Source organism: Leptodactylus fuscus, chromosome 9 (genome assembly GCF_031893055.1).
Source record: "Leptodactylus fuscus isolate aLepFus1 chromosome 9, aLepFus1.hap2, whole genome shotgun sequence".
Lineage (NCBI taxonomy): Eukaryota > Metazoa > Chordata > Amphibia > Anura > Leptodactylidae > Leptodactylus > Leptodactylus fuscus.
The window spans coordinates 71,820,455-71,834,786 of NC_134273.1; the positions used below are offsets into that span (position 1 = coordinate 71,820,455).

A 14,332-nucleotide genomic window follows, 5' to 3' on the forward strand; every position below is an offset into this window, starting at 1 on the left:
CGGTTTCCCTATAGGTATAAATGTAACAAAGTCCGTGGAGGAAAACTCTTGGAACTTTCTGTCTAAAGCGCTGCAGGAAGAACCGCAATATGATGCCGCCATGGTTTTTCCCACAGCGCTTTATTGCTGCAGGACATGCCATGGGACCTTAGCCTTAGACTGAGCTCCCACGTTGCAGAATTGCTGCTTTTTTGTTGCAGATTTTGCCGAGTTTTTTTTTTTTTTTTGTCAAAAGTGGCTTGAAAAGGAATGGGAAATATACAGGAATCTCTTATACTTCTCCCTTGTGCTCAACCTTCTCCTGGCTGTGGCTCAAAAAACTGCAGCAAAATCTGCAACAAAAAAAGTTGCTTTTCTGCAAGGTGGGGCCTCTGCCTAAAGGACATTTTCTAATCCTGGACATGTGTCCGCTGTTGCTTTAAGGCTGGGCTTGTGTTAATGTTCTTGGAGCACCGAGCACCAGGTATACACGGCTGTGATATTTTCAGAACTTCTACCTATTGTTCTCTTTTTTTCATAGTGGTGCCTATCATTACTGTAAAATAGACCAATACATGTACAAAAACCATAATAAAATGGCAAAAAATAAGTGCAATTAAAAACAATATATATCCTAGGATCTTCCTAAATAATGGAAAATCCACAAACCGCAGCTGCTTTCCTAATAAGACCAAATCAATAGTAATAATAATAATAATAATAATTAATAATTTTATAGACAGTTGTTGTTTGTGTATTTTCCTTTATTTGGCAAAGATCCTAGGATATTTAGTGGATCAAGATTTTAATTGTTTCTTTATGATTTTCTGAGTGTGTTGAATTTGTAAATGAATTAATAAAAACTCATTATTTATTTTGGACGTGCGTTTTTTTATGTCAATTTTTTTGTGTGTATCAGTTTTAACAATGACACTTTAGCAGCGCCCTTTTTTTAAATTTCCTTATTATTTAAAGGGAATGTGTCGCCAGGATATGACCTATTGTTTAAATCATGTTTTAATGTTAAACATATTTTTAAAGAATTTTTGATGCATTTTTTTATGTATTTTTATTTTCCCATTTAATAGCTGGATTTAAAAAATAATCTCGCAATTCCAATTTTTGCCACTAAGCCTAAAACATTCTATGACTTCCTGTTTCCTATAAGGAAATATAAGGACCATGAGCCATGAACACAAAAAATCAAAATCTGCAATTAAAATGCTTTAAAATTAATGTTTTGAATACTTTATCCCTTACATCTCCATCTTTGCAGTGCAGTCCCACAGGTGTTTGTGACTGATACGATTAATACTGTGTTACTTTATAAGACTACATACATATTAAGTTAAAGTCTCTTTCGATACGGTTGCTTCTTACTAACCCGTTTTGTTTTGTTGCTTTAGGCCATTTTCACACTTTTCAGACTTGATCAGTATTTGTGCTGCAAAATCAGGAGTGGAAAACTATAATGGAAAAAAAAAAAAGTTCTCTATCTACCGTGTTTCCCCGAAAAGACAGTGTCTTATATTAAATTGTCACCCTAAATATAGGACCTGTCTTATTTTCGGGGGATGTCTTTATTACTTCCTTAGGTATTGTCAGCATGACTGCCGGTTGTAGGTAGTGTAGTGTAGGGGAGGGGGAAAAAGTATCATACTCACCTTTCCCATCTTCCTAGCAGTGCTGGTGCTGCTGTTCATCCCGGCAGTGGTGGGTGGGGCTTAGCAATGCTTTTGGGGTGGGGCTTAGCGGAGCTTTCATGGGCGGGGCTTAGCGTTCCCCACTTCACTGACACAGCAGCCGTGCTCTGTGCTCCGTGTGCACAGCAAAGCCGGCTGCTGTCTCTTCTGTATGCCGGCTGCTTCCTCTGGGATGAGCTGGGAGAGCTCATCCTACAGCAGCACGGACAGCAAAGGCAGCAGCCGGCTTTACAGTGCACACGGAGCACAGAGCACGGCTGCTGTGTCAGTGAAGTGGGGAACGCTAAGCCCCGCCCATGAAAGCTCTGCTGAGCCCTGCCCCCTGAATCCCCGCCCACCACTGCCAGGCATGCCTTACTTTCGAGGGTGTCCTACTTTCGGGGAAACACGGTATATTTGTGAACAAAAATGACCAAATAAAGACAATATGAAAGCGGCCTTAGATTTTATTAATCGGAGATCGGATTTTAAAAGCAATCCTATTCACTATACAGCATGGAATCTAACAATTGAACGCTTTAATTGTTAGAATCCACACTGTGTAGTGAAATACTATAAAGCCAGAGGATTTTTTTTTTAATCCTCTGGCTACTTAGTCCCCCTGGTGTCCACTTACCTGCAGAGATGGCTGCTCCGGTGCCCGGTGTTCTCCTGCTTCTTCGCCTCACTGCCACTTCACGCTGCTCTTCTTGCCTCGCTGCCCCCTGCCTCCCAGGTTAGGAGAGTGTGGGCGGGTAATGTAGGGGAGACGTCACGTCTCCCCGCCCTGTACTCGTCCACACTCTCCTAAGCCACAAGCCCCGCCTTCCTAGCTCTTTAAACACTAACCTGGGAGGCGGCAGCAGCGAGGCGAGAAGAGCAGCATGGAGCGGCAGCAAGGCGAAGAAGAACACCGGGCACCGGAGCAGCCATCTCTGGAGGTAAGTAGCTACTAGAGATGTTAGTTTAGTCTCCCATTAGAATGAATGGAGGCAGCCAGTGTGCAGGGGGTTAAGGCTGTGTGCCGGCTGCTTCCATTCATTCCTATGGAACCGCAGGGGAGCCTTCACACTGAGTATACACTCCACTCAGAATGAGCAGAGCGTATACCCAGTGTGAAGGCTAAGCAAAGCATTGTGGGAAATAGTACCGATCTTGATCCCACATAAAAAGATCGTGTTCGGAATTCCGATCGCGATCGTGAAATTTTCTCGATCACCGATCAGAATCCGATCTTTTCCGAACATGATCACTCAACCCTAGTCCCATTCCTTTTGTAGCCATTCTTGGCTTTGGCTCAAAAAAACGCAACAAAATCTGCAACAAAAAAAAAAGCAGAGTTTCGGCAACGTGGGAACTTAAGGAATAACTAAACACACCAAAATACCAATTTATTTATTTTTTGGCCTCAAGTTGAGACACGATATCTACTTTGGTATGAATTCAGCAGTATATTGGAGCATGTTCCCTTAGAGGGCATACAGTATGTATGGCGGTATCACATAGCTGGGCCTGGTATGGCAGCACACAGAGTCCACATGGCTTTATAATACCCTAAGACGCCGTGTTTCGCCGCACAGTCTCTCCCACTCAGCTCTGCACTTTCAATAAATCCTAATAATCCAGAAAACCTGATAATGAGGCGTCTACATCTGTCTTGTCCCGTAGGTGCTGGATTATTAGCGTGCGGTACAAGACTCGGCAGCGTTCCGCTCGCTCATTCCATGAATCCTGACATCAACCAGCTCACTTATTTACATTTAATAGGTGATTGTAAGACGGGATGATAGAATTTGACATTGTCCAGAGAGACATAAGACATTAGCCTGACAATCTCTACTGCACATTGGAAGACTTTGGGATACAAATTGCTACTTTGATGAGCGCGGTGATGTAAGAGTCTGCCTTCATTAACGTGATGTTGTGCGGGTTCGCTCTCGTCTTACTACCAATCTGGGCAGACATGTTAAGACAAACGGTGATGGATGAGAAGGAGCGTGTGTGCAAAGCCCTATGGTTTTTCCCTATGCAAATATGATTATGATGTCTAACATAATGCGGTTTGCTGTATCGTAGGATAACAATGTTTTTTTTTCTCCCCTGCATGACAAATAACATTCCCTTTCTGCACTTTTGAAATGTGGGTGGCTGCTATGGCAACTGGAGTCTCTTCTTGTCGAAAAATAAGCCTTTTAAACAGTTTTTTTTTTTTTTCCCCCTTATTGAATTGTGTCTTCCTGAACATTATCACAGTCATTGTGAGACGAACTTCAAAGATCAAATGTTAGATTATTGCCATGAACGCATTAAAATCTAATGTATTCTGCATTCTGACAAGACGCGCATAAAATCCAGAAACAAACAGACGATTTGTTCCGATGTAGCCTTGCGGAAGACGCTAAGCGGAAATGAAAGAGCTGATTTATGTGCGGTAGATATAGCAGGTGTAATTGTGCTTCCGATTTTATAATAGAGTGCGGTTATAATTCCCATAAATAAAATCTTAGTTTTTTTCCTTTCTCTGCGGTCACATTCCATATATTGTATTCATAGGGAATCCTGAGTTCTGTAGGACGTTTACTACGCGTTTCACCCTCTCTGAGATCAGACTTACACTGTCTATAAATGGCTGATACAGGGAGAGCTGTCAGTTATGCTGTGTGGGTGGAAGATGCTGCAGGACTCTTACTGTCTCTCTAGGAGTCCTGTCAAGGTTTATTCTATTTTTACTTAAAAATTCTGTTCCAAATCATATACTATAAATATAAGAATCTTTGAACTTCTATCATATCCTGATCTCAGACAAAGCAGAAAGCACCTGCTTCACTTTAATAAAAAAAACCTAACAAGATCACTAGGCTGCTGTGTAATGATGGGAATGTACTATATATATATATATATATATATATATATATATATATATATATATATATATATATTCACACCAATACTTATCCTCTGTATCACACCTGAGGTTTCCATTCTGACGGGGGTCTTTATCATGCCTTACATCCTTGCCATGAACAAATGGGAGGAAAAAAAGGAAACATTGTATTGTACATTAGTATGTCTCTAGTGTCTTTAGAATCACTAGGTTACACATATAGACAAATTCCACAGTGAACTTCAAATTCAAATGGACAAAGATCCCATCTATACCGGGTGACCCTTGGTTCACATCTGCGTTTGGTAATCCGTTAGGGGAGTCTGCATGTGGATCCCCCCGAACGGACTACCGAATGCATTTGCAAGCAGCATGCAGTGAAAGCACATGGACCCCATAGACTATAATGGGGTCCATGTGCTTGCCGTGAGATCTCCGCAGGGAACATACGGACAGAAAAGTACTACTTTCCTGTTCGCATGACTCGTGCGGAGATCTCACAGCAAGCACACGGACCTCATTATAGTCTATGGGGTCCATGTGCTTTCACTGGACACCGTTTGTAAATGCATTCGGTAGTCCATTCAGGGGGTCCACATGCGGACTCCCTGAACAGATAACCAACGCAGATGTGAACCAACGGTTACCCGGTATAGGTGGGTTCTTTGTCCATTTGAATATTGTGCTAAAATTTACATGGGTCAATCGCAGTAGCTGCTTGTAATTTTAATAGTGGCTCTTCTGTGATTGGTCCACTTGACTTCAAATGGACCAATCAGTGCCGATTCATAGCAGAGGGTTAACCACTGCTACCATTACTGTGACATCATAGTGTTATAGCACACCGATAAAACATGGCTGAGTTGTGGCCACTAGTAGCTCAGAGACCACCCATCAATTCAATTGAATTTGCCAGGGAAACGCACCACTGGAAACCATTTTTGCAACAAGTTTACGACATAAAACTGACGTACAGTCTGCATAAATCTGCCCCAATGTGTTTGAAGTTACTTGAAGGGATTAAATAGGGAGAGATAAACCTTACCAGCGCCTTCCCCCAACTGGATAAGGTTTATCTCTAATACAGTATATAGTCAGGTTCGCCAGAGCCCCAATTATTACCAATGCAGAGCACAGGACTACCATGTTGGCTGTATGGGATCACCGACTCTAGACCAAAGTCATAGGAGGCAGAGCAACAAAACTTCTGGCAGGGTACTGCGTGGATGGTTATATATTAGAAATAAACCTTATTCTGTACTGGGAATGTACTGATAAGCTTTATATTTCCCTGGATAACCCCTTTAACTTTCATATAGGTTAATTACTTTCATAAATTAGTGTCTGAAGTCGATAACCGCTTCTCTAAATATGGACCCCCTGCTGATCCGATGTTATTGCCAAGGAAAGCTGCGCATATCTCCTGCAGCGGTCACTATCGGAGAAATGTTATTACAAATGTAGCCCTTGTTTACTTGGCAGCTAATGTGTTAACTCACCAGTTTTTAGCCCTCTTTAGCCTGACTTTTTCCAGTTGCTTTCAATGGTTTTTGTTGTCCGTTCTCACGCAGCTGCTTGTTATGGGTTTCAGGTTAACCAGGGCTCACCTGTACCTGGCCGCCATTCAATTGAGCCAGAGATGATGTAATACCTTGTCCTATTGGGTCATTTAGACCAACCCTGCATTCACATGACCAAGTTTAACCCATGAAACTCAGTCCGTGTGGTTTCTTGGATTTACCGACCTGAACATCATTCTGTGAATGGTACCATCATGTTCAAGCTAGTAAATCCGGCGCACACACGGGGCAAATTTGCAGGTAAAACTCGGACAAGTGAATATGGGGTAACGCTAAATACTGGCTAATAAAAGTACCCTTGTCTATCATGTCCTAATACATCCTAAAGGTTCATATAGGAGAAGGGTTAAACATGAGAATTTCGGCAAGACTGGATGACTACTGTATCTCAGGTGTATGAGAGACCTGCCAACTCTTCATGTTGAATTTTTTTTAACACTCAAGTATTTTGTTGATTTGCTTGTTGGCTGAGCCAAGTGTATGTACGCATGGTGGAATCGGGAGCAGTAGCTTTTCAGACAGCTATTAAAATTGTATGGGCACTTGAAGAACAGAGGTTGACCGACTGGCACAACACATTTGAAGAGGGCCTTTCACCACCTCCACTAACTTCTTTACAACCTTTCCAAGGTGCTATGGTTCCACATAATTCAGTACAGTTGGAACATTTTCTCTAGTTCCCACCATTCCTGAGCCATCACTGCAGTCATTATTAATCCCTGATATGTTAATTAGTCTTGGCTGAACTGTGTTAATAAGGAGCCAGATTTATTACAAATTTTGTAAAAGATTTAGCTTATGCAGAACCTGAAATTTTGGATGTTGCCTTGAAGAATCAAGCAGATGGATGAAACCTAGCTTCCATTTTGCTATTGATTTTAGAACACGGGGAAGGGATGTGAATATTGGGATAAAACATATTTGCTCACCTTTAATTGGCTCTGCTTCAGCATCCGCCATCATTCTGGTGTTCTTCTTCAGTCTGTTGCTATCTTCTTCAGCCCACAAGTCACCACTGTGGCTTTTGATGGGGCCACAACACTCACATACGGGGTGTCTACTCCTCATATACAGGTATGATGTAGTCAGGGGTGAACCTAGGGTTTGTGCTGCCTGAGGCGGACGACAGAAAGCCGCCACCCCCCCTCCCCCAGAGGAGGGAGCCGAGCAGAGGGGGCGGGGCCGAGCGGAGCGAGCGTCGTTAGCAGGCAGGGAGAGGACCTGCTCTCTGCTAAGTGTGAGGGGCGGCCACTGGAGCAGCGCTGCATCCACAGGGCCGCCCCAATCCACCACTCGCTTCCCGTGCCGGGCTGCCGAGACGGTGACGCTAAGCCAGTCCAGGACAGCTTGTCCTGGACTGGCTTAGGTCATCAAAAATGCCGCCCTCTCCTGGGGCTCCGACATAGCGCCACCTGAAGCGGTCGCTTCAGGTCGCCTCATGGGAGGTGCGGCGCTGGATGTAGTATCAAAAGATGATGACTTAGATGCCCCAACATGACCACTGAGTTTCTATCACAAGTCTCAGCAGAGACCTAAGGGCTGAAGAAGATGGTGGACAGCCCAGAAGATACAACAATGGAACTCAGAAAAAGCAAGGTTTTACATACTTTTCCTGACCTCCAGTTATTATGCTCTAGGATGCGACAAGAGCTCAGAGTATAATAGTCAACTTTACCCTACACTTCCAATTTGGTCCAAACCCAAATGAACTGAACTGATTGTTTGGGAATGGTGGGGGCCAAAGAAAAAGTTCCATCAGTGTCAGAAGAGAGTATTGTGCCTGGACTGGAGTTGGTGGAGGTGACGAAGGCTCCTCTTTAAGAATAACCTCATTCAACTATTAAAGGAATTTGCTTCTGAGGACATCCCACTTATACAGTCGCTTCTGTTGAATTATTACTAGAAAATATTTTATCATTGTTCATTTTAAGAGCACGAGATGAAGAATAATTTTGCAAGCTATTTTACCCCGATGGCTCAGGCAATAAAAATAGAAGAGCAGTGTCCATTACTTTTTATGACAAGCTATTGTCACGAGTTGATTTGTGTCCAAATTCTCAAGACAGTTTTTTGCTATAAAACCCGCTACATAGTTTTGCCAAATTGAAAATATTCTCGGTTATTATGCAGTACACAGCAATTTCGCTCAACTTTCCCCAAGGTCAGTATCTGCATTGTCAACAATCCACTTCTATCACTGTCTTTGTGTATTTCGATATAGTGTGTGAAAACCTTTATAATGAAAAGCTCGATCCAACCAGTGTGCTTACCCTACAGAAATGTGTAATTCTAAATGAGTAACCTTACAATAATGTAGGTGTCACTCACAATGCACACTTTACATTACAATGGCAGCCTCTTACCAACGGCCTTTAACTGATTCAATTCCAGGAAATTATTAGATTATGTCAAATGAAAATTAGTATTATCTATGACCTATTGGGGTCAATCATGAGCCATTAGCAAGTATGGTTTATTTCAATAGGTGCCATTTTTTTCCACAATTTTAAGGTGCAGGGGAAAATGAGACTGGAGACATATGTGTTGCATGAACATGTGGCCAACCTTCCCTTTTCTCTTGGCTCAACATATCTTGAGATGCATAGTGTGAAATAATCAACTTGAAAAAAAAAAGTATGATTTTGTGATACTCTGTCACAAGATTACTCATTGAAATGAATAGATCACCATTAGGGTTCAGTGATTGGGATCGGAAAAGATCGGATCCCAGTTGTCGATCAAGTAAGTTTCACAATTGCGATCGGGTTCCGATCCTGCCTAAAGAAGATCGGGAATGTAATTCCGATCCCGATCGCTCAACTTACCTGCACAGAAGTGCTACCGCTGCCACTCCCCATTGTTCTCACTCCTCTTCTATCTACTTCACATGCCTGCAGAGTACCGTGCGCGCCCCTGCCTCCCAGGCTAGTGTTAGAGATGCTGGGAGAAGGCGGGGCATGTGGCTTAGCAGAGTGTGGGCGGGTACTGGGAGGGGAGACATGAGTGATACACTCACGTCTCCCCGCCCTGTATCCGCCCACATTCTCCTAAGCCTACTCCCAGCAACACTAGCCTGTGAGGAGGGGGCGCGCATGGCGCTCTGCAGGCATGTGAAGTAGAAGAGGAGGAGCGAGAACAATGGGGAGTGGCAGCGGCAGCACTTCTGTGTAGGTAAGTGAAGGGGACTAAGTAGCTGGGGGAGCCCATTGACTTACATAAGGATCTGAATTGGGATCGGGTTCACCATGTAATAAATTGGACTCCATAATTGCCAGAATGGAATTTGACCTTTACAATATTACTCAATTCTGGCAGAAAGAGCTCACTTATAGGGCATCTGTCCCTCTTATATATTAGATGTAACTTATGTGTATTACTTTTCTTTTACAGATGTACATTACCAGCACCATTAAAGCCAAAGGGACACGACTTGCCAAACCTGTCCTATGCCTGGGCTTGATGTGTCTGGCGTTTCTAACTGGAATAAACAGAGTGGCCGAATATCGCAATCATTGGTCAGATGTCATAGCCGGTTTTCTTATTGGGATATCAATAGCCGTGTTTTTGGTATGTATACATATTCCTATATGACATGATTTTGTATTGCCATGCACATGTACGTTGGCAAGACTTAGTTCGGGTCCCCGTATCAGGTTTCCGTCTTCTGCAGAAGACGGAAACCTGTCAGACCAAGTCCGGCCATGAGCGCTGGTGAGCGTTTTGAGCTCTCCGTGGCGAAACCTTTTTTTAAACCGGACACAAAGTGAGCATAAAAGTGAGCATAAAACGCTCACCGGTGCTCACGGTCAGACACTTTTCAAGTCCATTCAAATGAATGGGTTTGAAACATGATTGCAGGTTTCCGTCTCCTGCCCAGTTTCGTGCAGGCAACGGAAACCTGCAGAATGGAGACCATGGGCGCAGATGTGAACGAGCCCTTAGGGCATCGTGGTGGCTAACATCATTGTCTTGCTGAGATGAGGTCCTAAGTGTCAATCCATCCAGGGTAACATTATCATTAGGGATTTTATACTCTTGATATACAGAATATGGGACCCCCTTGGTAATGGGATAGCCCTAGTTGGTGCAATTTTGTGTATGGCAAGAAGAATCTCTCAAGTGTATTGTATTGAGAATTGGCCCAAGATTCACGAAAAGGGACTTAGAGGTGAAATAAACACCAGGTCCTCCTGTACCCTTAAACCATAATCCCTTAAAACCATAATAGAAGGACCATAATAATAGAGGGACCCATAATAGAGGGACCCATTTTGGGCTTTGGTATGGAGCCTCTTCTCTTCTACAGTCTTCCACTGTCTAAAACTCAAATACTTATATATAAAAGATATGATATGTTACATATGTGTTCCCCTTACAACAGGTTGTCTGTGTGGTTAACAATTTTAAGGGACGACAGGCAGAACAGGAAAAATCCCCCATTGATAATTTGGCACAGATGCCAATGATCAGCATTCCCCGGGTAGAAAGTCCTTTGGAAAAGGTAAGTTCCTGGATGATAAAAATGCTCTTATTTCATCTGTGCCTTTGAAAGAGACTTTTGAGTTCCTAGCATAAGATTAGGTGTTAGACATGAAAAATAGTTGAAAGGGTTTTCTTTTTATTAAATATCCCTATAACAAATATCAGCGCTGTCGGCGAGCAGCTTCACCCCTTCTCTGCTGCCAGCACGAAGCCAACTCAGCTGTGAGCCGAATAGCAGAGTAATTTGACACAGACTGACTGCCGGGGATCTGCTGACTACGCCGACTTATATATGAGGTTGTCAGGCATCATATATATAACAACTGGTATATAGATCACCAGCTCGAAGCCAGTGTTACAAAAGGAATTCTCTTTCTTCTAATACCACATGTATGTCTATGTATATTAAAGGAATCGTCCAGGATAAAGTGATAATTAACCCATGAACTAAACCCCTTTCCCCACCTAACTTGTAAGTTACATCAATTTTTTTAAAAAATCTATAATTGCCTATATCCCTAGAGCGGTCGTGTGAAACTTTCTGATAATCTGGTGACGCTCCGTTTCATCACTTCCGAAACAGAACGTCACCACCACTGTCCTTCCCCACCATACCCATCAATACTTACCAAGCCTTCTTGTGTCTTGGGATGGCTCTTCCATGTCTTCCTATCTTTTAGCAGTAGATGGAATAGCTTAGCTAGGGAGATGGGGAGAGTGGGATGGGCTAGAATTGGGTGGGATCAATAGACTTAGTGAGATACTGAGGATGGGAGGGGCTAGTAATGGTTGGGATCGCTAGTCGGTGAGAGTGGGAGGGGCTAGGCTTGGTGAGACAGGCAGGGTGGGAGGGGCTAGGTTTAGTGAGACAGGGAGGATTTTGTAACGGAGTGAGAGAGGAGGGGGAAGCTGAGTGAGAGAGAGTTAGTGCAGCAGCTACACCGGAAGCTGCACAGAAGGAAACTAACACCAAGTAAGCAACCAGAGACACCCATAAATCACTCCAAACACTGCTAAAGGTATATGGGTGTTCTTATTAACCCATCACTAGCACTAACATAAATTTATTTAAAAAAAAGATTTTCTGCCTTGCAAACCCCTTTAAGGGGACTATATTAAAGCCTGTTTTCTGGTATTAAAAAAGAAAAAATGTTATTTTTTCCCCCAATTTCCATACTACCTATGCCGCTTTTGTAAAATCTTGTAAGTAGGGGAAGAGATCGTTTCATTGTGACAAAATTAGATAGCCAAATAGATTTTTGATATAATTTACACCAACTTCTGGCATAAATGATAGTAAACCTGCGCGGTGGGCGTTCTAAGCAATGCTCACTTTTGATTGACAAGAGACCTAAAAAAACAGCAAACCTTTGGGTAAATGTGGCTTGCAACAAACTTCGCAACTTTGCAACACCCAATATGGCGAAAATCAATTATTAAATTTCTCACAATATTCTTAATGCAATCAAATATATTGCTAGATTTCCATTGATTCCAGGATTCCTGTAGTCCAGGACACTCCATGGCTTGGACACTTGCACACGATTTTCATCCCATAAAGGCGTGCCGTAAATACTTCAGCCCTACACAAGATCCGTTCTGTAAAGTATAAAATTCAGGCACCGCAGACAATATGTGAACAGCGAGACATTCATAGAACTCATTATTATTTTAATATCTCTCATGTTTTATAGAGCATGAAATTATTTTAGCAAACAAAAATTGTTGTAGAAAAAAACATTAAAATATCAGTAACTAAAACAAAATTCCTATGTACAGCGCACCTATTGAAACTCATTCATGTGGATCCGGGCAAACAATTATTCACGTGGCTTCCTATTGTATGGTATTTATAATATTGCTCATGGCCATTAGACTGTAACCAGTATTATGCAGAGAAGTAGAGATTTTAGGAATTGGCCCCTTTGGATAACACAACGATAAAAGGCTGATCATGCGATCAATCGTCTGTTCTCTATGGTGGACCCGGCAGCAACTGCTCAATTTACCTGCAGTGCCACCACTGGTGAAAGGAGGCATTACACTGTTCTAACTGAAAGAGTTTGGTCACTTGAAGTGAAAAATATCTTACCCCCTTATCCACAGCATGTGGGTAACCTTATGCGGGCGATTCATAAGTCATAGGATTTCCATGAATTAAGTAAAATTTCCAATGAGTATTTGAAAATTGGTTAAAACAAGAGACTCTGTAAATGTAAAACTTCCTGCAATAATTTTTTTTTACATTGCTTTATTCTGACACCAGTACCTTATTTTACATCGCTGTTTATAGGGCTGTGTACAGCATTGTTTTCCCCATTACAGTATTCCCCATGTGCATTTTATATTTTAAGAGCTTGCACATTCTTTGGGCCCAGCAACATCTAATATAATTATTTTATATATTTTTATTTGTAAAATGGAGAAAGTGGGGTAAGTTGATATTTTTAATCCTATGTGCTTTTTATATTAATACAATATTTTTGTTTGCTTTATTTTAAGTGAACCTTTTAAAGTGTCTAAACAGCAACCCAAAACCCACTAATTTATTGCAAAATGGCAACACAGCAATTTAACCTTAATACTGTGTGGATCCACAATTGCGGACAGTATAATATGCTCCATAGTGGGACCCCACACATTATAATATGCTCCTCTGTGGGACGCCATACAGTATAATATGCTCCACATTGGCCTCCACGCATTATAATATGCTGCTCAGTGGGACTCCATACAGTATTATATGCTCCACAATGGGCCCCACACAGTATTATATGCTCCACAGTGGGTTCACACACATTAATTATAATTATTTATTTATTTATTATGCTTACTTATATAGCGCCATCATATTCTGCAGTGCTTTACAGACATTGACAGTCACTGTCCCATATAGGGCTCACAATCTAAGTTCTCTATCAGTTTGTCTTTTGAGTAAACCGGAGTACCCGGAGGAAACCCACGCAAACACGGGGAGAACATACAAACTCCTTGCAGATGTTGTCCTGGGCGGGATTTGAACCAAGGACTCCAGTGCTGCAATGCTAACCACTGAGCCACCGTTCTGCCCATGCTCCATGGTGGCTCCCACACATAATAATATTCTCCTCAGTGTGACTCCATACAGTATTATATGCTACACAATGGGCCCCACACAGTGTTATATGCTCCACAGTAGGCCCCGACGCAATATTATATGCGCAACTTTGGGTCCCCACACAATATGATATGCTCCACAGTGGGCCCCCAGGAGTATTATATGCTTCACAGTGGTCCCCCCACACAATATCATATGCTTCACAGTGGGCCCCCACACAATATTATATGCTTCACAATGGGCCCACACACAGTATTAAATGCTCCATAGTGGACCCCACACAGTATTATATGCTCCACATTGGGCCCCCACACAGTATTATATGCTACTTGCCTTACCTCCCGCAAAGAGCAGCCGTACGACTTCCTTCTTCTCTCACTGTAGGCTCTGATGAATTATTTCATTGCGCCTGCGTCGGGGGAGATGTCACACTTTGCTGTCAATGTAAGCCGCGGACTTGTAGCCTACACTGACAGTTTTCAGCTGATGCCCTGTTAGTGAGCGATCAGGTAGCATGGATGCGGCGACAGCATGCATGCCAACAGAGAGGGCTCTGAGTGTCCCCTCTGGCACGTGTGCCATGGGTTCGCCAACACGGCTATAGAGTGTAATACTATATTATTGCAGT

The 14,332-nt window shown here is 42.6% G+C and overlaps 1 protein-coding gene across 1 annotated transcript in view; it reads left to right on the forward strand.

The window, feature by feature from the left end:
- The window catches only part of PLPPR5 (phospholipid phosphatase related 5), a 136,550-nt gene that overhangs the window by 79,454 nt on the left and 42,764 nt on the right, over positions 1-14,332 (forward strand). Inside the window, exons 4-5 of the mRNA XM_075286579.1 lie at positions 9,516-9,692; positions 10,507-10,626. Of these exons, the coding sequence (XP_075142680.1) occupies positions 9,516-9,692; positions 10,507-10,626 (297 nt within the window). The remainder of the gene's footprint in view (positions 1-9,515; positions 9,693-10,506; positions 10,627-14,332) is intronic.